At 48.2% G+C, this 26,440-nt stretch overlaps 1 protein-coding gene across 1 annotated transcript in view; it reads left to right on the top strand.

Annotated features, from left to right (window-relative positions):
* The window catches only part of CACNA1B (calcium channel, voltage-dependent, N type, alpha 1B subunit), a 424,961-nt gene that overhangs the window by 162,232 nt on the left and 236,289 nt on the right, over positions 1-26,440 (top strand). The window contains 7 exon segments of the mRNA XM_009888006.1: positions 2,439-2,495; positions 3,229-3,296; positions 3,298-3,319; positions 5,274-5,330; positions 9,186-9,395; positions 18,203-18,315; positions 21,688-21,800. Of these exon segments, the coding sequence (XP_009886308.1) occupies positions 2,439-2,495; positions 3,229-3,296; positions 3,298-3,319; positions 5,274-5,330; positions 9,186-9,395; positions 18,203-18,315; positions 21,688-21,800 (640 nt within the window).

The raw sequence follows: 26,440 nt of genomic DNA, 5'->3' as shown, positions 1-26,440 counted from the left end.
CAGTTTGCTGGCATGTAGCACAGGAGAACCCCACGTCTGCGTTGTGTGGAGGAGCACAAAATGGAGAACCCCAAAGTACTGATGGCTGAACTAATCCCCGGATCCCAAACGGTGGAGGCACCTCAGCGCGGCACTGCCGACGCTGTGGGTACTGGGAGCTAGACTCGTTTTTATGCAGAGTCCTGCGCAGCGATGGGAGTATATCACGGTCAGATATGACAGAAAGCTTTTCAAATTGTACTTCAGGAACAATGTCGGCTTAAAAAAAAAAAATCTATAGGAAAATGCCTGCTATATTAACATCTTGAGCTCGTGCTGCCGCCAGCACAGGTTTGCTTTGTGTTTTGCATTTGCAGGCCCTTTGTCCGGCTGCCTTTGGGAAGATGTCTCCGTATCTCCACCATCCTTTCTACATGTTTTAGGCCAGTCACATTCATTATTAATTGTTATTTAACTTCATCCATATTTTTAGCCCCAAAGCACCATTACTGCTTTTCGCAAGACAAGATTTTGGAAGAACCTTTTGATTTCCAAGGTGCCTATTTCAGAGACATCTCTCTTAACTATCGAAGAAGCCCATTTCAGTTTTCTGACCCATTTTAAGGAGCTTTGGAGAACAGCTGAGCTGTATTGGCTTGTGGGTTTTTGGAAGGATTTCACGCTTTTTAAAGTTGTTAGCTCACCTGACATGTTTCAACCCTCTCTGAGCGCCGTTACTTTCCTTACCCTCTTCCACGTCTCTGATGCACCAGTTTGCATTTCCTTATTTTGTTCTCCTTTCCTTGGGTTTCCAGTCTTCCTCAGTCCTGAATATTGTTTTTCAGCCTTCTCAGTTTGTTGTCTTATTAATGTATCAGTCGGTCTCCCAGATGATTAATAAAGAGCTTATATAAGGCTTGTGGGGTAGCGCTGATCCCTCTAGTATTCTCGCAGACAGCTTTCAGCTACACGCTTTGATGTTTGGCCTGTGGTTTGTTTGTATTTTTTTCTTTTTTTTTTAAGTTAGCCTTCCATCTAGGCTGGCTTAAACGGACTTTAAAGCAAAATTTTTGTGGGAACGCAGTGTCAGATGATTTAGTAAGATCCCAAATTACATCTATGCCAAACATGGGAAGGAATTTGTCATTTACAATAACACAAGGAAGTTTGCAGTTTACCAGCTGCCAGCTCGATATTTTGTTTGCTTTAGATTGTCCTTTAGAAGACAATCCTTACATAATTTTACAACAGCGAGCTACAAGCTGTGCTTCAGATGGTATGAACTGTACGGCTTCAAGTATTGGCGCAGTGTGGTGTGTACCGCAAATTGACTCGGGTGATGACATTTGCATTATGAAACCTCAGGAAATTTGGTTGCCTTTCATGCAAATAAAAATGAGTCAGTTTTGGGGGTGGGTTTCTCAGTGTATTTTGTATTCTTTTTCTGTAGGAAAGTATAAACTTGTATTTTGGAGATGAGTTATACAGCAATGGAAAAGCAACGGTGGAGGGGATGGGAACAGTCTGTTTCCAGTGGTGCCCAGTGACAGGACAAGAGGGAACGGGCACAAACGTGACCATGGGCAGTTCCATCTCCACCTGAGGAGGGCCTTCTCTGCTGTGAGGGCAGCAGAGCAGTGGCACAGGCTGCCCAGAGAGGTGGGGGAGTCTCCCCCTCTGGAGCCATCCCAAACCCGCCTGGACGCCGTCCTGTGCCACTGCTGGAGGTGCCCCTGCTCTGGCGGGGGGTGGGATGGGGGAGCTCCAGAGGGCCCTTCCAGCCCTCACCAGTCTGGGATGCTGTGAGGTCTACATGTGTTGCACCACCTGCACAGTGCTAGCCAGAAGTCCCCCATGGCTACTTTGCTGTGGATTTTATTTGGATAAAGATTTGATCCAGTGGCTTTTTGGTGACATTCTGTCCCCTGTGATGTAGCACAGCTTGACATGCAGCGGCCAGCCCTGCGTGTCTTGCCCTGCACCATGAGACAGATTCGTTTCCCCTGGGCTGGAATCCTGGTCTTATGGATGGGGACAGAAGAGCAGTGATGGGTGTAGAGCATTGTTCACTCCTCAGCGTCTCCAGCATGGCTGGACATGAGGGACCATCCTCTGGCTTGTGGAGCCCTGTGCTCTTGCTTGGGTCTGAAGGTTCTTGCTGTCCAGATAGCTGGGTAAAGAAACTGGAGTGGGTGGTTCATTCTGAAGAGAGAAATCATGGAGGAAGTGCTGCAGTCTTCTAGTGGCTTGTCTGGCCTCCTTGTCCTGTGCGAGAGGGGCACAGGGTAAGAAACACAGTTCTCGGCCATCCCTTCCTCCAGATTGGTGTAACCGGGTGATACGACGGGGTAAGGTCGGTGGCAGCTGGGACAGATGCCAGCTGCATGCAGCTCAGCTGGTTTTAGAGCCGGGGATGTGATAAATCTGAGGCTGAACCTTGCTGGTTTTCCTTTTTACAGAGGAGGTCATGCTGGCAGAGGAAGACAAGAATGCAGAAGAGAAGTCTCCTCTGGACGGTAGGTCATTTTGCTGTGCGGTTTTCCTCCTGTGATACATGAGAGGTTCACCTGCTGTACGCTGACATGGCTTTCCGTTGTAACCAGGAGGGTGTGAGGAACACGCTCTGCATGCACTTGGCAGAAGTCGGGCTAAAGAGTCCCTTTTCCCATACCGGGTCTTTCTGAGGTTGCCGGTGGATGATGAGCAGTTATGTGACACACCGCTCTGGGATGGGGATCTGCCCTTGGGGTCGGTCGGTCCCGACGCTGCCTGTGGGACCGCAGCGTGACGGGGACGCTCGCCAGCCTCTGCCGAGCATGGCTGGCTGTGTCTACGTGCAGGTCGTGGCGGGGGTAGGCTGCAGAGCGGATGCCAGGAGAGAAATGGATTGACCGAGAGAAGGCAGGGCTCTAAACCGAGGTTTCCAAACGGATTTGACAAAGAGACTAAGACCCCTGTTACTTGTAAGCAGTAAGACATAACAGGGTGTGGTGATCCTATCTTCCGACGTGTGACCCTAGCGCTGCAGGACGGCTGGAGGTACCGAGCTTCAGACGCAGCGAGGCTGCGGGGACCGCTCTCCCCGTGCCTCCAGACCCATGAGCTCTTAGGATGCGACAGCCAGTCAAAGTTCAGTTAAAAGATTCTTCCCTCTCCCTTTTCTGACCATCTTTCGTCCTCCCATGTCTCGTCCTTTCCCCTCCCCTCCCTTTCCTTCCTCTTTTTTTTTCTCCTCCCATTCACTGTCAGGGAGGGCCGCCTCGGAAGGGCCGATTCAACAAGGCACGGCACCGGCAGAGACTAGTCCCGGCAGAGCCCAGCAGCGGCAGCAGCTACAACAGTGAGTGGATTGCAAATCACCAGGGGCTTAGGCGGCACAGCGGGGCAGTGCTTCTCCCCCGCGGCCCCCCGGGCCCAGGTCACCGGCCGTCTTTCCCCGGCTGGTTTTGGCACCTCATTCCGAGCCGGCTGGCTCCTTGGGCCACCTGGGCCAGCCCGGTGACCTGCGCTCGGGGAGGACGCGGGGCTGGAAGAGCTGGGGCTGCAGAAGGTCAGGGTTGAGGTGCGCTTGGTCGATCTCTGTGCGTGTGTGTGGGGATGTGTGCGCTGGGGAAGTCTGTCCGGCACGTGGGTGCAGCCAGGGCTGTCGGTCTGGAGCTGAAATGAGTGTCTGGAAGAGCAGCCTGAAAAGCCGAGTGGTGTAAGCAAAGTAGAGGTGGGTACAGGCCATGGAGTAAAGACCCAGGTGTACTACGGCTCCCTCTGTACCAGTAAGCTAAAAGAGCCCGGCAGTGTTCCCAGCCTTGAAGCCAACTGGGATGGAGCAGCCCACATCTACGCTGGTAAATTATCTTAGTCTCCAAAACAGAGGGACGTTGCATCCCAGGTGCCTGTAGAGCCGGCACGACCTGATTGCTAAACGCACGCAGGAGTTATTTGGGGGTGAAGATAAAAAAGCAGGTGCTCAATTCATGCCAGGGAGCGGTGTAAAACTTTCCTCCCAGCACTGGTTATGTTCCAGTGTTGGGAATGGCCCTGGACATGCTGGAGTGTGCTGGGACAGATGCAGCCTGAAGGACCCAAAAGCTGGTATTGCTGTGACTGAGGATTCAGCCTACTGCTGGGTGGGGAGGAAAAGAGCAAAAGCAGTTATTTGCACACCCCCCCCCAAAAAAAAAAATAAAATTGGTTTCAGATCACAGGTTCAGAGCACCCTCTCCTCTTCGAGCCTCTCCCAACCTGGGTGATGTTCTGGGCCTTTCCTTGGAGTGACAAAAGCACTACCGCTTGCCTTAGCTGCGGAGGAAGAAGCGCATCCGTCTCTCTGTCAAGGCAGGGAAATCGGCGTAGCGTGAGGGGATCCCCTCGTCCCACCCTCCCCCCGGGCGGCCGCGGCAGAGTGAGTGGGTTTGCTGTGTGTGCCTACTGAACAGTATGTATCACCACACCGTGGGGTGTCTTACTGCTGATAGAAAATGGTGCTTAGCTGACTGTGTGTCTTGAAGCTGTTACAAAACTGTATCAACGTATTTTTTTCTGCCAGTTCTCGAGGTTTTGCAGGTAGGTGGTCATGGGACCAGGGTCCGCGCTGTTCCTGCCTTACCCCTCGCTCACTGGGTCAGCAGCGCAGACCGCTCCGAGCCTTAGGCGGCAGTTCTCTTTCCCCGGCGAGTAGAAGGGTGTAGCGATGTTTGCCCCCTCCCTGCAAGGATGCCGTCGGACAAAGTGTGTTTTCAAAGAGCTATGACATCCCCAGAGGGAAGGAATTGCACAGCGGGTGCTGTTAAGAGCGCCTTCGCTGATTTGCGGCCATTGCCTTCGACGTAGCGTTTCTGCTCCTTAAGGCGTTGCTCTGTATCCGAGCGCCGTCAATGCTAACTCCTTAATGGTGCGCGCTGTAAACAGCATTAACGTTTTTAATGGATAGAAGCACTCATCTCATAACCCGCTTGGGGCTCAGAAAGACTCAGTGACCCTGCCCGGCCTTTCTGCTGTGCCAAAAGGTCCCCAGTGACTCCCCACCCTCCCGCCTCTGCGGTGAAGGGTAAGCGTGCAGCCCCGTGCCTGGCAAACCTTCACGGTCTTAGAAGGATAAATAGGTAAACGGCCCCGGCATCAAAGCACGCGGAGGCCCTGTGAGGTTGTAGGTGGTCTGGTTTGCTCCAGCTTACCCTTGTGCGAGGGCTTTAAGCTGGCGTCGGGAGGTGAATGCTGGCCCTGGAGAGCGAAGGGAGGGGGAGAGGGAATCCACTCTTGAATGCTCACGGGGCGTTTTCTCTTTAATTTGCATACAGTGTTGAAAAGAGCTGCAATAAAGAAGAGCAAAAACGACTTGATTCATGCTGAAGAAGGTGAGGACCATTTCACAGACATTTGCTCCGTTGGTGAGTACTGGCTTCGCATTCCCCGAGGTTTAGCTCTCCACCTAAACGCGTCCGTGTTGTGTTTCCTCCGAGCGGCTCCTTTGCTCCAGGAGCTGTGGGTTCGAGAAGGAGAATTATCACGGCTCCCGCAGCAGCGCTCAATTTACCAAAGCAAACGGCTCCGTGGCTTCCCCTGCCGCTTCACCCGCGCTGCCCGGCACAGCCGTTGCATGCTGCACCCCCCGACAGCACCCCCACGCGCTTGGAGAACCCCCGCTGTGGTGGCCATACTGTGATCCTGCTTGGAACATGCTCATTGATGCTAATGAAGCCCAAGTAATGCCAAATGACGCTGCTAAGCCTCATCTGTTGCGGGGAGGAGAGGAAGTGGACACTTAGTCACACCTGCCACAGCGTAGAGATTTGCGGCCTTTGCCCGGTGAATGGTCAGCGGGAAGTGCTGGGCAGCGGCTCCGATTCTCTCGTTCTTGCCTTAGAAGAAGGTCTTACAGCAGTTCTCCACCTTTTTAAAGCCAGACATGGAGACACGCAGCCGTGTGCATGCAGGGGCCCCCACGCCTCCACTGCGGAGCGCAGCATCCTTCGCAGCGCAGCGCGTTTGGTGCCTTCAGCTCTGGAGAATGAGCCGCTGTGAGGCCCCGGAGGCGCTGCGTGTTCGGCCGTTAGCGGAGAGCGCGTTCTCTCCCAAGCGGCCGCCCGGTGGGGAGGCAGGAGGCAGGTCCCGGGGTTTGCAGGGGGAGGTGGGCTCTGGGCACACGGCATCCCCATCCCGGCTAAGGGGAGCTCTATGGACACCAGCGGAGAGCCCTTGCAGTCATGGGCTTTTACGTGCTGCCTGGGGAAGACATCTTCCCGGCTGCTTAGGAGTTAGCTCATTCCTGTCCCTGTTGTTTGAGTCTGTATTTCGTTTTGCTGCTGAAGCAGCAGATGTTCTCATTATCTTCCAAAGAAACGTCTTGGCACCCCGGTTACCACAAAGCAGCAAATCCTGGAGGCAGGAGAGTAGCAGCACAAACAGCGCATTTGAGAGTACGGGGCCGTGTACGCTTGCAAGCATGAGTGCCTCAAATGCTCTTTGGAAATTTGGCATTAACGTTTTAAGAGATTACAGCTGCTGCCGAGTTCTTTTGATTCCCTTTAAATGAAGACCTGGTTGAGGGAAATGAATGTTTCTTGGCACGTTACTGACACCATCGCCCACTGTTGAACCGCCGCCGTCCCCCAGGCTGAGCAGGCTGCAGGTTTTGGGGCTGAACTGCTGACACTTCTGGGAGAGCTTTGTTGCTGAAAGAGGGCAAAAATGCAGCAACCGTGCGCATTTTTGTTTGGTTTTATTCTTGGCAGCTCGGATTCCTGCATGGAGAACGAGGAACGGTCATTTTTGGAACATTTGTTCATGGCTGCTATAATTATGAGGTCTTTGCGTTCACATCCAAGTCCCTCCAGGCTCTGGGCAGCCATACCACGCAAACAGATCTTTGAATTCAGCATTTCAGGTGGCAACGGATGACGGAGCATCTGGACTCATGGATAATCTGATGCAGAGCTGGGAACTGTCTCGGGAGCATATGGCAGGGAAAATAACAGCAGTGCTTTCCACCTTCTGCGAGTGGTTCACCCACTTGGGAAAAGTGTTTTTGATTTTGCTTCATGGAACAAGGCAGAAAGGAAGGAATGGATAACGCAGATACTTCTGCAGGCTCCTGAAAAGGCTGAAACTCTGCATAACGTAAACAATCAGATCATATGGGCAATTATGCATAAAGAATATGTTTTTCAGAAAAGGTTTTTTTGGATGGTTTCCTATGATGTCTGTGCTGATGGGAGCATAAGCACTGTGGAAGAACTAACAATATAATTACTGAGTGCAACGTGAAGATGCAGACCAGAGTGGTGGAGACTGACGGGTCTCTCGCTGGCCGTTGACTGAATGTGTTGCACTTTAATTCAAACACAAGTACCTCAACGAGCCTTGTAATTGCATTATAAAGCTCTATAGTGGTAAACGCTTCCCAGTGTGTTCTCTGGAGTTGTTCTTAACTTTTTTTCTTTACTTTTCTCCTACCTCTCAGCCTTTCTTTCTGCACTAATAAGCGTGCAGCATGATAAGATGCTGGCTCCTTCTGGTTTCCCACCCTCCACGCTGTACCAGACACAGGACGCTGTCTTGATTGCCAGACAGAGAAGTCTGGAGAAGTGGATATTTTCTACATTTAGATCAGTTTAAGTACCGCTGCTTTTCCTTTCTGAAAGATCAGTAGAGAGGGGACAAAAGGGCAGCAGACTATTCCCATGCAAATCTGAGAGTGTAGACTGGCTTGAATGTCTGCGAGGTCGTAATCTGCTAAACAGTATTACGACACGGTGCAGCCTATATCTTAACCTGTAGTTCATTTTGTCATCTTGAAGCAGTAGATGACCACTATGATTTTTTTTTTTTTTTTTTTTAAACTGCCAAAGGGATGATTATCAAACTAACAGAATCCACAGGCTGAGTTTTTCCACAAGGAGTTTTTCCAAAGCCTGGCCGGGGCCAGCTCTGCATTTGGCGTGTTGGTGGATGGCCAGAAACGTGAAACGAAGCAGCGAGTTTGCCTTTCTATGGGGGAGACGGCGCAGCACGCTCTTGTGTAGCTGCGAGGCATGGAGAACCCACTGCTGTCACATCTGGCTGCTTCATCCTTTCTGTGGGGTGCTGCGTTTGATTTTATTGGAGGATGAAACCGGGTGAGATTCCCACCCCTTCCAAGTGTTGAAATGTAAGCGAGCGCCCTCCAAAATTTGGCTGCCGCAGCCAGAACACTTTGTTCATGTAACTCAGCCACTTCCAACGACCACCCGTGCAAGTCACCTGCTCTCACGGTGCTTGGTCCAAGAGAGGACGGTGTGTGTCCTGCTCAGCCCTCCCCGCTGGGAGGCTCCGTCCCACCACGGGGAAGGGCAATAACACATTCCCTTGCCACAAACCATCCTGAAATAAGGTTCCCTAGCCATTTCCGAGGGGTGCCAGCACAGCGTGAAACAGGTAGCGGACAGCCTGCGGCAATCACGATTTGCCCTGCTTGCAACAGCGACGGATGCGTGTGTTTATTACTAACGTGTGCTGATTTCTCCTGCCTCAGCACTGGCCGGAGTTGGCCTTTTCATCTGTTTGAACAGTGCCTGCTACCACAGGGGGAGAGCTTACATCAGAAATAATTTCTTCCGTCAGCTTCCTATTGTTAAAACATTTGACTCTTTTCCAGGGTTTCAGACCAGAGTGGAAATGCAGCTGATATAGGCAGAATTGATACAAATGGAGTAGCTGCGCCCAAAATATGATGCGTGGAGGCAGATTGAGCCCTCTGCTGTAGAAATACATGAAGTCAGAGAGTAAAATAAGGAGGGCTTGTAAGGGCTGGGTCCTTGGAGCAGGGGAAATAGGGACCGGCTTGCCTGTTGCCAGCTACCCAGCTCCAAGAGGATGCGCTCCACACCACGGGCAGAAATACCACTGTGCCTGGTACTTGCTGTCCCTCCAGTCAACCGGGAACCCCAAAGTTATGAGTTAAACTGGGACAATCGAGATTGCTTCAAAGGGTTGGAAGCCCAGTTTCTTTAGATGGTGGAGCGGGCCATTCATTCCTGAAGTTTTAAAATCCCAGCCTTCATCCCTCACGATGTCATTGCAAGCGAGATGCCCTTGCTCAACCCATGGTCAGTGTGCCCAGCTTTCTGCTCAGCCGTGTTTCTGGTGCTTGGCAGAGGGTCTGTGTGCCCAGGAATGTCCTCCAGCCTTTCGCCTGCTGGGATGTGGTGTGGTGACTCTTCTTTCTGTCCCAGGGTCTCCTTTTGCCCGTGCCAGTTTGAAGAGTGGGAAGAACGAGAGCTCATCCTACTTCAGGAGGAAAGAGAAAATGTTCCGGTTCTTCATTCGGCGCATGGTGAAAGCTCAGAGCTTCTACTGGATCGTCCTCTGCGTGGTGGCCCTCAACACGCTCTGCGTCGCGATGGTGCACTATGACCAGCCGGAGAAGCTCACCACCGCGCTGTGTGAGTACTGGAGACTCCACCTTTCCTCTGAGCAGGTCTTGCATTTTTGATCATCCTGAGCACTGCTATCACATCCCCATGAGGTCTGGTTTTTGGCTTCCTATGCCTCCTTCAGAGGAGGGTCAGAAGTGCATTAATGAGTGGTTCTAGTAACTCAAGAGTAATTGAGTCACACAAATCAGAAAAAAAACCACCAGGCGTGATATTGATTTGAGATGGGAATGTTATCCTAAATGTTAGCTGAAACTTCAGATTCAGCCACATTTAAATCTTGTAACATGGCAGGAGGGTTTGTTCTGCAGCAGGCTTTATGAAAGGAGGGGGAATGGCTCCGTACTTCAGTAAAGGCAGGTCTCTGTCTTATCAGTGTCCGCACAGAGAAGTGCAGAATTCATGCGGCTTTGCACCTGATGTGCATCCGTGGGTGATTCTGTGTGGACATACTTAAAGCTGTGCCAGCTCTGGTGTCCCTGGGATGGCAGCACAGGCAATGGCCGGTGCTACCTGGGAGATAAAAATGTCTATCTGTGCTCATCCCATACACTAATTCACTACAATTGTAGCAATTATTGTCATTCATTAAAAGCTTGCAACTTTACAGAAGGTCTTTTTGGATAATCGTGCCTTCCTTACTAACGGTATGTGATTAGGTGGGATTGATGTCATGATGTGCTTCTGTGAAAATATAGGGATGGAAATAATACCATACAGAAGATTATACTATATTTGTGCAAAAGCTTTTATTTTAGCTTGGTTCCTGTGGCCGCCTATCAGTTTAGGCTTCAGATAGTCTATAAGTGCTTTTGAAGTATGCTTCTTTTTTTTTTTTTTAAATTGCATATTGTTGTGTCCTATGATGAATAATAAATGGAGGCAGCTTTCTTCAGTCGGAGCCTTTACACATCACAGTGTTACACTGAGGTCGCAGACTCGCTCGCCAAGCCTGTTGTAAACAGAAATGTGGAAGGTGAAGGACAGAGCTTTTTTCTTTGTTTTAATGCAGGTTGCAGGCTGGAAAACTTGTAGAAATTGGTAAGGTGAGAATATGGGGACACTGCAATTTTTCCTTCTGAAGGGACAGGATGGGGGGTTTGTTTCTGGAAGACTGAGCCATTGCATTGGCCACTTCTGACTCTACAAAATGGTCAGCACTTGATACTCAGGTGTGGCTAGTTCAGAATTTGTGAAGTAAAACTTCTGAAGCAAGTGAACAGAAGACGAGGAAAAAAACCCCAAATATTTCAAACAGTCTAACTTAATAATTTTGGCTTAGACCATTAAAGATACTTATCTGCCTAATTTTCCTTGATTTCTATATAAATTAGATACTTAAATATTTCTAGCCCCAGATCCTCAGGTCTTACCTTATTATAAGGAAGCAAACTTTTGAAGTGTTTTTCTATAGACTTAAAAGGTCAAGAATACTAGGCGCTCCAACTTCAAAAAACTCCCTATTAATGTTTGCTGAAATATTTAATACGACCAGGTAACTGGAGCTATAATGAGAGATGCATAAGAAGGATAGAAAATTCTTTCAACTCTGGGTTTGGCGTTTTGTTGGGTTTTTATGCAAGATTTAGACTGAAAAGTGAGACAGACTACACAGAGAAGTCAGTCTTGCTTATTCATTTCCTAAATTTAACAGAGGAAGCAATAAGCTAGATTGGCAGGGTAATTAGAAGTTTGAGGCTTAGGATTTCCTCTTGAATTAGGACTAAATGTCTAGAAAAAACCACTAAGTCTTTCAAGTCAAAAAAGAAGGCTTCAGATTTACGAACTCAGTTTCAGGAACACCTTGTGCAGTAACTTTTCTAAGAGAACATGAAGAAATCCGTGAGCCAGCAACTTCTACTTAATGTTCATATGAGAGCTGGAGGGGATGTTTCTCTTGATTGGAATTAAAGGTACACCTCCAGGTGGGAAACATATCTGGGACAGAGACCACAAATTAGGCTCCAAACCTGCATTAGCTGAAGATAAAAAATAGGGAAGGTTGCAATTGTGCGTTGTGCCTGGGATCAGGGATTGGGGTGGGTCTTTCTTTCAGGAGCTCTGCGTGCGTCCGTAACGCCCAGTATTGTGAATTTGTTTCAGAAACACTTGGGTAGCATACTTTAATTTCTTGGTGCTACGGTACCATCTAGTTAAGAACGAGTGGTGCCATTGATTTATTTTTAATGGAAAAGTCAGGAAAACATCAAAGAACCGTATGTTCTTGGGAGTTAAATCCTCAGCATCCTCCCAGCTGTAGGTGCTTTCCTTTGTCTTGTCTGCCCTTTATATGTCTTTGCATCATTGCACTGCCATTTACTTGTAAGACTTGAGTGTCCTTTGTCAATAAGGAAACACCTGGGGAGGTGTTTCACAAATTAATCCCTTAGATTCACTAAAAGAAATACTAGTGGCTACAGACAAACACTGCTAGAAACAACACTGTAGTTGGTGAGGGGCAACACCCAGGTGGGTCACGGAGAAAACCCGAATATCTAAGGAATCATAGGTTTTGTGGATGTTCTTGTATAGGTAAAGCATTGCGTCTTTTAACAGAGTGGTGCAAGATTAGCCACCATGATGCAGAGAATAAAAGCCAGCGATGCAGAATGAATGGTTGTCATGGAAAGATAATTTTCTCTTGGCGATTTTTTTATTTTTTTTCCAAAGATATTTTTCTCCAAGAGAAGAATCAGAGGTGCTGTGGGCTCTTTCTGGGAAGGATTGTCTCTGGTCTGTCTTACGGCATTGGGTAATGGAAACTGTGGGAAGAAACCTCTTTTAACATAATTTTAGAACAAAGTGATTCTGAGAATTGTCCACTGAAAAGGCTTACGAGTTCAACCTCTCAAATTACGTCCAAACCCTCCCAAATTTTCAGGAAGATGAGCTGATAGTATTGTATTCGCACCTGTCCTTGCATTGGTAATGACCTAAAGGCTTCTGCACGCTTTCCTGGGGTACGGTATAGTTTTTATAGTGTAATCTTTCCTCCTAATCTGAAGTTTAGCATTGAATGCGGGGAATATTTTATGGCTTAAGGTATGTGGGACTTTGTGCGGACTAACCGGTTGTTTTGTTATTGCAATCATGGTAAGACTGGACTCGGTCCCTCTGACTCCTGCAAGCCCTAAGCCCCAGCCAGCCCGGCCAACCCCGCCGTAACCACACCGGCGAGCGAGCCCAGCTGTGGGGTAGCCCTCAAGGGGTCCTCCTTGAAAGCCCCGTTCTGCCCAAGATTTGTGCACAAATCCATTAGATACGGGCAGAACACGATATCACAAACCCAGGGGATTTTAAACAGCTCCTGGAAATACTTGGGAAAATCCTTTAACTGTAAGAGTGACGGAGTTTAAAAATGGCTTTAGAGTTAATCCATGATGAGTGAACGGTGCTACAGAGGAGCAGGACTTGGCTAGTCTGATGTATAAGCGAGAGAGAAGTAGCCAATTCTAATTATGTTGTTTCATGGAAGGTGCTTGGAAATGAACTGAGGAGGAGTTTTGTGAAGTGCAGCAGTGGGAGAGGAGCGCAGTAAAGTCTGGGAGGATCCGCTAAACCCTGCAACTCTACCCAGGCACCTCTGATTCAATTATACCTGTCCCTCCAGGGAAAAGTTTAATTACGTTACAAATTAATTTTACTTAAAGAACAGTTGGTAAAAGCCTACGGGTCTGCATTGATTTATTTTTCCCTTGGTCTTTTCTTTTAACTTTTCTGTTCTCGAATTGTTCTGATTAGCTTTCTCTGCTTGATATTACATATTCCTGCAACTGCTTTGGAAAAGGAACTGCGGGAGCTTTAGAAAGGGGCTTGGGATTACTTTAGTCTTATTGAAAGAGCTGATGAGAAATTCTTTGAATTCTTGGGGTATGGTGAATAACTGGACATACTTTATGCCCCTGTAATTATCCCCAAATTAGATCAGATATTTTCCTTCTCTGTATGGAAGGGACTCCAGGGCCAAATTGCAATAGGAGTTTTCTCATATCGCACACGGACACATGACCTGTTTTGCTGAAGCACGGACCTTCTCTTTAAAAAGTTGCAGTTCCCTATAAATGGATGCATTTCATGCAGCCACTAATGATTGTCGTCTATTTGCATTAATTTCCACCGTCGCCAGTATCCTCAGAAGGAGTCTGCTGTCAGAAGACAGCACTGTAATCCAGCCCAGGAAAGCATCGCTGGGGTCTAGCAGCGGCAAAGATGTGTCTTCAACTGAGCGCACCAAACCAACAAAGTCCCTGCTGCGGGCACGCGGTGGAGGTGCGACGTTAAGGGGGGGGGTTGGTCAGGGCTGTGCCTTTTTAAAATACACGCTGTAGTTTGAGCAGCAGTTGCGAGTCTGACGTGGAAACAGCTGAACGGATTTGCGTGCCCTGTGCCGGGCGGGAGACCAGCAGAGACGGCGCTGGTGGTGGTCTCCTCTTCCTCTGGCTGAAGCTGTGGAAGAAGGCTGGAACCAGAGGTCTCTGGCCCCCACGGGCTGGGCTTTGGGGACCATGAGGAGAAGGTTTTAGGATGGGATCAGTAAGGTTTCACTTGGGAGCCCTCTCATCAGACCTCCCTTCCTCTCCTTCACAAAGCAGCACTCTCCATGTTTCTCCAGCTAACACTACAGTGATCCTTCACTTGCTCCTAAATTTATATCTGTATAAAAACAAGATCCAGAATGTCTCCTTTCTGATAAATACAATATTTGAAAACAGTATTTGAGCCATTATGGCCTGAGAATATCTTCCCTGTGTGCCTCGCAATGCTGAACTGTGTGTTTGGTGCAATTAGGCCATTGTTGGTGGTGTTGTGTTTGCCTTTGAAGTAGATAGCCAGCTCGCTCCGGATGTGAATAAGCAGCACTTGCAATCGCGAGGAAGAGGCTTTCTGAAGCGAGCATATTTGTTTATGTCTGCTGAACATTTCACGTCTGCTTGGACAAAGAGGAGGACGTTGTACTTTGCCGAGGTTCTCCTCCTGGCTGGGTTAATGTGCGAGGAGGATGAGGAGAGGAAACCAAAGCATCAGACTCGGCATCAGCTCCTAATGACACTGGACTTGGAGACGGGGCAGAAATGGCATTAATCCATGAGTGATGGACAAAAAAGAGCCGCTGGCTATCTAATTCATGGGGCAAAAAGAGGCTGGCATGGCCTTTGCCAATAGCACAAATTTGAAATTAAATAAGAGTATTTGTATCAAACCTTTTTCCTTAAATCACATTACAAAATGCTTCTGCTTAAGGCAGATTAAATTACACGTGGGGTTTGAATACCAGGAGGTCCAAACAACGAAACTGCATTTACAATTATATGGGCAGGGTCATGTCAGAAGAAATAGTGTTTCTGATCTGTCCGCTGGAGAAGCCGATTCTTTTCGATTCAGTTCCTTCTGCCTAAGGAGTTCACTGTGTCTGCATTTTCCTTGCCCCCATCCCTTGTCCTCACAGTGCTGTGATTTATAGCATCTGGTACGTGCTGAAATGTAGCTGTTGCTGCTGGTTTGAACTCTGATCTGGATAGAAGTCATCAGCTATGAAAGGCCAAGTTGTGTGGTTCTTTCGGGAGTAGCAGAAGGATGCTGTTTCTTGGATGTTGTGAATTTCTAACGTTTCCTGGGTTGTTTGGTGGTTTGTTTGTTTGGTTTTTAATAAAATATTTATTGATTCTTTTTTCCTTAGGGCATATTCTAGCTTTTTGTTTTCTCCTATGATATTCTGGTTTTGCACGTGTGCTTGCAGGATGGGTCAGTCCGATGATGGAACATTGCACTTGTTGATACCTGGTTTTTATTCGTGCTTCTGCTGGATGGGTGTCTGAACTTTAATCCTGCTTTCTTTTCTCCTTTTTCTTCTTTTGAAATGGTGGTAATTGTCTCGGCAAAGTGCGCCGAGATCTGTTGGTGAAAATTATGGTAAAACCCGCCTCCCGAGTATTGTTATTCTGTGAAAGAGCATGGGGTGTACTTGCAGTGTAACTCTAAAGGTGAGCCTGGTGGGTAGATAAGAGGATGAGCATCTCCCTGCCGGAGTGAGGTATGAAGCAGGTGGAGGCTGTGCGATGCTTTCTATAGGTCTGATCTACAACCCCTTCCTATGATTTTCAGTTTGGTCTGCTAACTAAGCAAGGCCACCAGTTTCAAAGCTTTGGTTTGGTATCAATCCTTGTGATAGGGAGACTTGAAGTCATTCCAATAAGTGCCGTGGGGTTGCTGAGCTCTGCTGGAACCGAAGATGGGAGTGATAACTCCCCAGCAAGGGAGAGGCTCTTGTCAGCACAAACCCTGTGCAACCTTTCCCTCTGGGCTAATGACTGAAGTAGGTGATGACAGCAGCAGTGCGAATTCTTCCACACCCAGAGAAGATGCATCTGCTTTAGTGGGGGAGTTTTGTCTTCTGTTTCTTACAATTAATGGCTTCAAACTGGAAGAGGGGAGATTTAGATGAGATATTAGGAAGAAATGTTTCCCTGTGAGGGCGGTGAGCCCCTGGGGCAGGTTGCCCCGAGAAGCTGTGGCTGCCCCATCCCTGGAGGTGTTCAAGGCCAGGTTGGACGGGGCTTGGAGCAACCTGGGCTGGGGGGAGGTGTCCCTGCCCAGGGCAGGGGGTGGCACTGGACGGTCTTTAAGGGCCCTTCCAACCCAAACCATTCTGTGATTTCCAAAGTACATAGGGTGCAGAATGGAAGGTCAAGATCTGGCCTGGAAGCTAATTTAAGTTTCTGATTTACAGGGTCAGCTATTAATAATTAATAATTTTAAAATTCTTACAACTTCACAATTGAGATCTTTTTAATTATATGCAAGGAAATTCAATACCACCAAACACTTTTTTTTTTTTTAAATCTATATTTTTATGTTATTGGACTTGTCAGCCATCTCATTTCATGCCTGACGTTGGTTCATCTGGTCCCGTTCTCGCACCCTCTGCACTGGTGTAGTCAGGTGGACTGCCAGCGTAACTCTGGATAACTCCCTACGCCAGCAGCCCTTGTGCTGGAAACAACTGTTTGCTCACTGAGCTGTTGCGTCCGATGACAGAAAAGAGAGAAAAGTTGTAGCGTGGTGCAGGTGTGAACATGCTTCTCTGAGGTGTGCTGCTCCTTCGCGTGACCGTACCTTCCCCTGAGCACTGAGGTCCAGCAGACAGAACCTACCTCTCAGTGGGGAAAAGGCTGAGAAGTCTGCAGACCTCATACTTTGTCATCTTATTTTCCTCAAATGTGAACACTTTGCCCTTGATAGTCTCCTTTAATGATATTGCTCCTATTTTCAAGGAGAGTAGGGCACATGGTATAATGAATACCACCCTGGGATTTCCTCTCCTATTGCAAATGTTGGCAGAAGTGTCCTTGTGGGCTCCTCACTGAAGTGTTAATAAAACCTTTCTCATTTAGTTAATGCTTCCTGGATTTCAGTTAACTTTACACCTATGATATTTCATGACTGTCTTTCATTTAAAATTTAAAACTTTTTTTTAATTTTTTTTATTTTTTGGTAATCGAAGCTGTAGTTTCCAAGCCGTTTCAAAAGACAAGCAGCAGTGCGAGATGGACCTGGGCCAACTGCCCTCACGTGATGTGAAGGTGCGAGGCAGTGGATGAAGGGAAAGGACCCTTGGTCCTTCCTCTCTCTCTCTCCCCACGCTGGTTAGCTGGAGCCACAGACTGCAGGAGGCGTACAAAGCACCTGGGAGTCAGGATTATCCAGCTGAAATTTTCCTTGTTGCTACTCGTATCTGTTGCCCCTTGTCTGTCCGTGTGCACCTTTGAGAAAAGTTGGGCACCGGCCTGTCTTTATCGCTCCCGGAATCGTAGAACTGAGATTAGAGAAGACGACTTTCCCGTAGCATTTGAGCTGCTACAGCATCCGAGAACCTTCTGTACGGCACTAAGCAATGTGGTTAATCTCCACCTTTTGAAGTTTGATTCTTTTCCTCATCTTTTCTCTAGTGGAAGAGGTTTGCCTTATGCTATTTGGTTTGTTTTGGTAGTGTAGAAGGTTTTTTTGCCCTTTTTGTGTTTGTTTTTAACATTCCATTGTTTCTGCTGCTTATTGGCCTCCAGACCCAAACTTCCATGACTTAAAATGCCAAAGGCAATGTTTTTTCTCGCTTCAAGTCTTAAAAACTTGATCTGGAAATTGAAATCTCGAGCTATGTTCTTTCTGCCCTTTGTTTCATCGTACGTGATAAATTTTCCCATCAAAAGCTTCACAGCCTATTTGCCTGCGATATGTGAAGCAGAAGGAACCAGAACTTGCCCTTCCATAATTATATGGTTATACAGGCATAACAAAAATAAACGTGGTTATGTGCTAACAGTAGACACAACACCTCTGAATACGAGCTCTCGGAGGCAGCAGTTCTGTTGGGTATAAAGGTATTTTTATCATAAGAGGATCTTTCAAAAGTTTACACCCCACTCTCAAAAGCGCCTATCTCACGTGGGTATGGAAATCCCAAACACACATTTGAAAAACATTACCTGTGCAATTAAGTTAGACCTTTAGAAATACTGGATCCAGAGCTTTCTTTTGAAATGCCTTTACAAAGGCGATGAGAATATTATTTAATGCTCATAGCAACCTTCCCACAGTACACATGAAAGACTGGTTTCACAGTTCTTGAAGGCTGAATACAGCTCATGTGCATATAGAAATAATTATGTGAAACTCTCCTCGGAGTCTTGTTTGCCATTGCAAGGGGGTTTTCTTCTGGCAGGCAGCAGTCTGTGTTATGAAAAATTAGCATTGTTCCCCACATGAAGAGATCTGCCGGCCAAGGTCTTGTGGACTAATTTAATCTCTTTTCCTGTTTCCAGATTTCGCAGAGTTTGTTTTTCTGGGTCTGTTCCTTACTGAGATGTCTTTGAAGATGTATGGACTGGGGCCAAGAAACTACTTCCACTCTTCGTTCAACTGCTTTGACTTTGGGGTGAGTGGCCTTCACCAGCGTGGATGGGTTGGGCGTCTAAGGGTGAGGATGGCAGTCCATGGGAAACGGTGCTGTAAGCGTGTCTCCTGCGGGGAGCAGTCGTCGTACAAATTAGCTGCAGTGAAACCCATTAAGCTTCCCCTAGTTATCGTCCTTTTGGAAGAAACGTGACAGCTGGGGATTTCATTTCCTCGGCGAGCTACAGGGCTCGCAGCATCAGCACCAGTCAGTGCTCTGATTACTGAGAGATTCTCGTTCCCCTTTAAATGAGGTGATTGAAAGAAAAAAACCCCACACATCTCATTGCTCATCTCCCCATCATCCATTTAATGGCATTTACCGAAAGATACACAGGCAGCACTTTTCAGACAGTGCCCAGAGCAGAAGTCTAAACATGTGGTTAGGTGACACAAAGGTACTAACTCCCATCCCTTTAGTGCAGAAGTACAGGCTCTCCCCTTCCTGCTAAAACTACAGCTTTGAAGAGTGAATAGTGGGGCCGCTTTTGGCCATCTAACAAAGAACGTTGCATGCAGATGTTAATTTATTCATTAAAAGCCATTAGGCTGTAATCTGTCCTCACAGAGGTTAACTGGGTTTCTCTTACCTCTGGTGTGGGCTGAGCACTGCATCCCAGAGCGGGAATCCCTCTGTGGAGCTTCTTTAACAAACCAGGTATGAAGTTTATGGTGCAGCCACGGGCAAGGGGAAACCAGTTCAGGTCGTGCATATCATCCAGCCCTTCTCGCCAAGGTTTAGTCTGTGGTTTCTAGTCTTTATCTGCCAAAATGCTGGGGGTGGTTCTTCTCCCCCGCGGAGCAAAATTCCCTGCTTCAGCTCTGCTCCTGCAAGGGAGGAGGAGGTATTCTTACCTTCCGTAAGGGACCACTCCTAAATCCAAGACTACGGGTTCAGGGCTAAATCGACTTTGAGATTAAGCCATCCAGCCCAAGAATCAGCTGCGTCCAACAGACCACGGTGTTGCATCGGGCTGCACCGAGTGTGGGGCTCTCCTTTTGGGGGTGTCTGTTGCGGCTGGTGGTGGCTCCCAGCACTGACGTGCCTTGTGCCGCTCTTTCTGGCTGCCTCACCCAAAGGATAACGCACAGACTCAAACTGTCGTGAGAGGAAACCAGAGCACAAATAACACAGATGATGTAAGATAACTAGATGTCCGCACATTCAGAGTTGGCGCCTAATCCAAGGGGCAGAGACAGTGCCCTCGGCTGAAGGTGGCCAACCCGTGGCAAGTCTTTACTGCAGTGGCGAGATGTCCTGCGAAGGCTGGAATGAAGAGTGTGCCCACAAATACACGGGGGCTGACACCCAGCTTTCTTTAAGTTCAGTGCATGCCCCAAGACCCCAGCTTCTGTAAGCTGAGTCAAAGACGCTTGGTGGCCAAGCACCGTTGCCCAGTTAGTCTTTTAAGGGTACCATTGCCCTCTTTGCATTGTCCAATGACGGGCACTAGACGGACGTCCTTCACCAATGGATTAGGTAGGCTCCCAGCTGCAGCCAGCTCGCCCCCATGCTGGCTGCCAGTTTCCCTGGATCCTTGTATCCAGGATGCTCCTTCCACACAACAAGAAAAGCTTGTACCCGATGGTCACGGGTAGCTGATTTAAGAGCTTGCGCTAAGCAAGAGCTAAACCTACCGGGTCTCGCTGCTTCACGTCACGCTATGGTGAGTGCAGCACTGGCAATAAGCTATAAGCTTTGCCGAGTGTTTCCCAGGAGGTAAAGCTGTTGATCTGCTTCTAATTCTTCCTCCTTTAGAGAATCCATAGGGATCCTACTTCTATCTATGTTTCTTCCCTCCTCACCCACCTTCCAGCCCCCAGAATTAATTCAGCTCCTTCACCCCCACTGGAACATCACACAGATCTGTAGTCAGTTTAGTTTGACAAACCATCAAGATGGAACTGTTCAAATGCGAAAAAGTGAAACAACAAATCAGAGCGACATCAGTCTTGGGAGAAACAGTCCAGTGGGGTCTCATGTGAAACAAGCTCCCAGGAGGCCACGCTGAGATGCCAGGAAAATTAATTATCAGTGTAACATGTGGAGGGTCTAAGGAAAGGTTTTTGCTGATTCATGAGGGGTTCCCAAGAGTGACAGACTGTAGGAGAGAAGTTTTAGTTCCTTCTTTTTCTGATGGGGGAAACTGGTTAAGCCACTGTATCTCCCTCTCTCCCGTTACATTTTCTTGAAGCTCAGGGTACACCATTTCTTGCAGAGCAGCTGCAAGCAATGCTGTAGTTTTCAAAAGACACAAAGACGTCCAGCTTTGTGTTTATGAGAGGGATTTCCAAGTCGAGTCTCCCGGCACCGCTCAGGTACCCAGACACCGCTCTGCCGGCCCTGACTTCCCATTAACACTCCCTCTTGCGGCACAAACCGTCTGCTCGCTGCGGGCAGCGAGCACGTGTTTATGGTGTGCTCCATGCAACTGGGGACCACGGTCCAGGGGAGCTCTGGAGTGCTGGGGTAACACGAGTAGTAACGGCAATCGGCAGCGAAATGCCTGTCTTCTCTTATTGACTGTGCGGTAACCGGTGTGGGTATAATTGCCCTTTCCAGTTGTGCTTAACCCATTACTATCTTGTCCTTTTTGTAATAAAGGATTTCAGAGAAGGTTTCTTTATCGCTTGAGGTTAATTCTCGGCCAACCTTAAAAAAAATCCAACCAAACAGACAAAACAAAACTTAAAAAAACCACCTTGATTGGAGGCAATTTTTTCAATAACCCGAGGCTGAGGCGCTGGCGGCTGGTTGGGGGTGTGTGTGTCTGCGCTTTGCAGCATCTCTTAATAGCTATCACCTTAATCGCTCTCCTAAAGACTCTCAGTCGCCAGAATTTTCTGGTAGATCTTGCCCAGAGTTAATGCTTCGCTGTTGTGCAGTGCGGGGGGTGAAGACTTTTGGTGCTTCTGATGGGAAGAGGGGGATGGGGCAGTGTCCCCCTGCCTCTCTACGGACCGACTGCGCGGGGTGGGAAAATGAAGTGTTGGCGTTTGCAGTTGAGCCAGTGTGAAAAAAGCAAACCAAAACCAGCCCAAAAAGGGACAGTGTCCTTCAAAAAAGGTTATATTAAGGTAGTTTGCCTGCTAAAGGAGAAAGTAACAAGTTCCTATCTGTGTGATCTCCTATGCGTCTGTCCCGATTCTAGATATTGCTCTTTTTTTACTGGTCTGCAGAAAGTTGGAACAAGGGTTTTCGGTGCTGTTGGCTGATTGATGATTTTGCTGAAGCCTTCGTAACACAGCCATCGCCGCCCAAGCTCTGATTCTTGTTCTGTCCTCAGCCTCTCTAAAATCACCGCAAAGAACTAAGCAGAAGTTTTGCCTTATGTAAAATGGACTGTTCTTGCAGGTCATCGTGGGAAGTATATTTGAAGTTATTTGGGCTGCAGTGAAACCGGGGACCTCATTCGGCATCAGCGTATTGAGAGCGCTTCGACTGCTGAGGATTTTCAAAGTAACAAAGTAAGTCCAGCTCCCTTTCGCTCACATTAGACTTTTAGCACCATATGAAATCTGTATCACTGGCCGCACAGCAACTAGAAGTGTTTTCCACCCTTATAAAAAAAAATAAGTAAGTTGTTATTTTTTTTTTTAAAAAAAGCAAAAACAACCCCCCAAGCCCCCTGTACTAGCTGGCACCAAAGGTGTTGTCTGTCCAGACATCCTATGTCTGCACTGGCCCTAATTGGGGACAGGAGTGGAAGGAAACTGCAGATGCAGAACTGCCCTTTCCTTGGCTGGGCAATCGGGGTTTGTGGAAGTTGTAAGTTTAGGGAGTTCCTGAGCCTGTGTTTGCATCCACAAGGACTTTTAACAGCCCTTTCCTCAGCCTCATGTACCCGTTTGTCTACCAGAGGGCAGAGGGCTCCACAGTGTAGCGATGGACTACGTGAGCGCATCCTTTTCTTTGTTTTTAAGCTTGTTTAAACCAAAAATCTCCTGAGGTGATCCCTTATTTCTTGTGGTAAGAGAAAAATTTTCTTATTTATTTTCTAAACCCCATCAACTGTCTGCTGTCCTTATCTACTGCCGATCAGGTCATAATTCCTTAAGTATTTAGGAACTGGAAAACTGAGCTACCCTGGTTATTGCTAGATACTAAATCCTGGTGCCTGAACCACCATGTTGACACAAATATGAAGTGTGTTGCTGTTGCCTGTGCTGGTCTGGGAATGTCTGAGGTTTTCCGTCTTGAGCCTGTGAAGTTGAATTTTGAGTAGAGTTGGGTCGCCACAGCTTTTTCATGCTCACACGTTGCGTTAATGTGTGCTGCCATCGGCAAACAGCCACTGTGCAATTTATACATCCATCTAGAGCACTTTCTGCAGGATTTCAAAATTGGGGTGTGGAAATTGATGACATATTTAGGTGCTCCTGCTGTTGTTTTCCTCCTCCCCTTTTTTTTTTAAACAGCACTTTACACCATTAACTCCTCAGATCTCCCCTCTTTCCATCACTCTCTTACTTGGTTTTGGCTTGAATTAACAAAAGGAGGAATAACACCTCCCTCCAAAAAAGCTCCAACAGCCTCAAATAGATAAAGCACAGGTTATCACGTTTGAGCAAAACAGTGATTTGAAGGGAGCAGATACTTTTGCAGCTGCTGAGGCGCGCGGGGTGTGTTAGCTCGGTAGGGTTTGCAGATTTCTGCCTGCGGATCATTACGTGGATCCAAAATCTGTGTGCGATCCTCTGTCGTTTGTTGTACTGTGGGGCAAAAGAGTTGGAAACATTAAATCCTGTAACTGTCCCACAAAATAGGTGGGCGCCTGTCCCTGAAATGTCACTGTAGCCTACCTTTGCGCTAAACTTATTTATGGAAAACTCCAGTTTTTGTAGAAAATTCATAGCAATTGTCAGCAGTTGACTTCATCCAGAGCTACTGAGATTTAGCCTGTCTGACTGCGTGTTGTACTTTTTAAAAATTTTGGATGTTTTTACAAGTTAAAACGATCCTTTTGTGAGTTTTGACTATTTGGGATTTTAACCAACGTAATAAAGAGATGAAGCCGGGGATGTAACTTAACAAAGCATCTCATGGGGTGAGCCGAGTGCTCTCCCCCTCCTCAGGACAGCAGATGAAATCCTCACCCCACTGCTGCTGCAGTTCCCTTCACCTCCTTCTGTGGGTTTTTCACCTGACGTGACAGAAGTGCGTTCGTTGCGTTAGCAGGAGCCAGGTGCCCCCCAGCTCGCTCGGGGGGGGGGTGTCTCAGTGGTGCTGGGCCACATCACCCCAGTGCCAGAGCTGCACGGCTCAGCATAACTCATGGAGAGCCACCAAAGTGATGGCACCGGGCGCAGATTGCTACTACTTCCCGCTCTCGTTACCATCTTAAGTGTGAAAACATCTTGACCGTCAGTAGTTCTATTTTTTCCCCCCTTTTTTAGTCTCTTTCATAACAGTTTTTCTCTGAAGCTCCCAGCCCTGGTGGTGTTTTTTGCCTCTGTGTTTAACCAAAGCCAGTTGTGGTCCACCTGCTTTGAATACCTTCTGATTCACGTGCCCCAAATCAGTGTGACTGCAGACAGCAGAGCGATGCAATGGTTAAAAAAGTTAAATTACAGCCAGCCTGAAAGGTGACAGTAGGATGCACTATGAAGTGATGCAGCTTAAGAGAGGCTGAAATTTAGTGAGGAGGATGAGGAGAAAACAGCTTCACATCTTTTCCTCTTTGTTGTGACTGCCCTGACTGGGGACTGGCATCTGTAGAAACGCAACTCCTCATTATGTCCTGGTGCTCTATGTTCAGGCAGGGTTTGGTGCTGAGCTATTCCAGGATGAACTTCCACATGTATTTTGTGTCCATTTGTGTTAACAATGAGGTGCAAACCCCTTCCTTGTGGCAGATTTTGCCTGAAGCCATTGTGTCAAGCAGGGGAGAGCTGTGTGGTCAGCAAATGCTTCCTCCTTCTCCAGGGAGAGAAGCTCAGTCCCTTTTCATAGAATCACAGAGAGGTTTGGGTTGGAAGGGATCTTAAAGACCATCCAGTCCACCCCCTGCCCTGGGCAGGGACACCTCCCACCAGCCCAGGTTGCTCCAAGCCCCGTCCAACCTGGCCTTGAACACCTCCAGGGATGGGGCAGCCACAGCTTCTCGGGGCAACCTGCCCCAGGGGATCACCGCCCTCACAGGGAAACATTTCTTCCTCATATCTCATCTAAATCTCCCGTCTTCCAGTTTGAAGCCATTCCCCCTCATCCTATCACTACAAGTCCTTGTAAAAAGTCCCTCTCCAGCTTTCTTGTAGGTGCTCTTCAGATACTGGAAGAGGGTCTAAGGTCTCCCTGGAGCCTTCTCTTCTCTTCTCCAGGCTGAACAAACCCAACTTTTGCTTAGGGGCTAACCCTGGATAGGTTTGGTTGCAGCTTTTTCAATTGAAGATATTCTCTCAAGAGACCAAAGTTTCCCCTGAAACCTCTGTCGCTGTATTATGGATGTAACTTTTCTTGGATTGGGTGGAGTGGGAATGCAAGATTCTGCTTCCGCTGGGATGGACGTGCCTGTATCATCCTCAGCACAGAGAAATGGTGGGGGGGGTTCCGTCCTCTCAGCTACACCTGGGGGAAGGAAGAGGAGGAAAATGAAGACAGAGAAGAGAAAGGATGGCCTTCTGGCTCAAGCTCTGAGCTTCTCTCCCCATCAGCAGATGAGACAAATCCATGGGCTTCCTTCTGCTGGGTACCCACAGCTGCACCGCAGGCAGGAGCTCCGTGCATGGGGCTGTCCCCGCAGCTGCAGCCGGAGGATGCTCAGGGCGGGATGGTAGGACACGCTGCTGCGGAGAGTCACATCCACATGGCAGCTCCCAGCGCTGGGCAGTGAAAACAAGAGAAGTCACTGGAGAAAAAGAGAGAAAAAATGTCCCTCCATGATCTCAGACTCAAAACTTTTAACAGAGGACACATGAAAAGCCTCTAAATCACTCGTTTCCTACCACCTGCTCCAGCCCCTTTGTTCCGCATGCCTGTCTGTCCAAAAGGAGATTGTCAAAGAGCTCCTCTGCTTAATAGCTCTTTCTGCATTTTCTGATTCGTTAGTTTTCCTAATATAAATGCTCCCTGCCTGTTCTCAGCAGGGCAATAAAGGCAGAAAAGAGAGCGGTGCCTCCCCGCGAGTGTGCCAGGAGCCGTCTCGGGGGACGGGGGAGATAGAAGCAAACTAACTTCAGCATCTGGCCAGATGCGACTTGGATGTGTCAGTCAGGATCTGGGCTGAGCCATTCCCTCTCTCCGTGTTGGAGTTAATGTCCCGGATTCATTTTCATCTTCCAAGGCAGTTGCACAGTCCTGGATGCTTAAACCATGGGGCTGAACTGCCCCACGCGGAAGGCATCGCTGTGCATGAATGTGTGTGTTAAATGTCTAAGGAAGTGTTTAAACATGTGGGAGTCTAAGCCCACCTGTGGTTACTGGCATTCGAGAAGTTGGAAGGACACACTGCAAAGCCGTCCTGGTGAAAATGAGCGGTTAATTCATGTCTTAGGGAGGGAGGGGTTCGCTGTCCCCACGTTCAGTCTCACCTTGGTGATATCGATACATCCCTGGTTTTGACACTCCTGCTGACTGCCATCCCGGATGAGAAGATGCAGTGAGGTTGAAATCTATACCAGGAACGGGGTTAGTGGGAAACTAAACCAAACACTTCTGCTGCAGACGGCTGCTGTGCATGGGTACCCGTGTGCCGAGGTGACCGTCTCTGCTCCTGCCGTGCTACAAGAGAGTTTGCCACTCCGTGAGCTGTATTTTCCAATCAGAGAGGGGAGTTTAAAGATCATAGAATCATAGAATGGTTTAGGTTGGAAGGGACCTTGAAGATCATCCAGTTTCAACCCCTCTGCCATAGACAGGGACATCTCCAACTAGATCAGGTTGCCCAAGGCCACGTCCAGCCTGGCCTTGAACACCTCCAGGGATGGGGCCTCAACAACCTCTCTGGGCAACCTGTGCCAGTGCCTCACCACCCTCAAAGTAAAAAATTTCTTCCTAATGTTTAATCTAAACCTGCCCTCTTCCAGTTTGAAGCCATTCCCCCTCGTCCTGTCACTCCATGCCCTTGGAAAATGTCCCTCCCCAGCTCTCCTGGAGCCCCTTTAGGCAC

This window comes from Charadrius vociferus, unplaced genomic scaffold (genome assembly GCF_000708025.1).
Source record: "Charadrius vociferus isolate BGI_N301 unplaced genomic scaffold, ASM70802v2 scaffold1040, whole genome shotgun sequence".
Lineage (NCBI taxonomy): Eukaryota > Metazoa > Chordata > Aves > Charadriiformes > Charadriidae > Charadrius > Charadrius vociferus.
The sequence above is the reverse complement of the archived record's forward strand: the minus strand, read 5'-3'. Positions and strand labels throughout refer to the sequence as shown.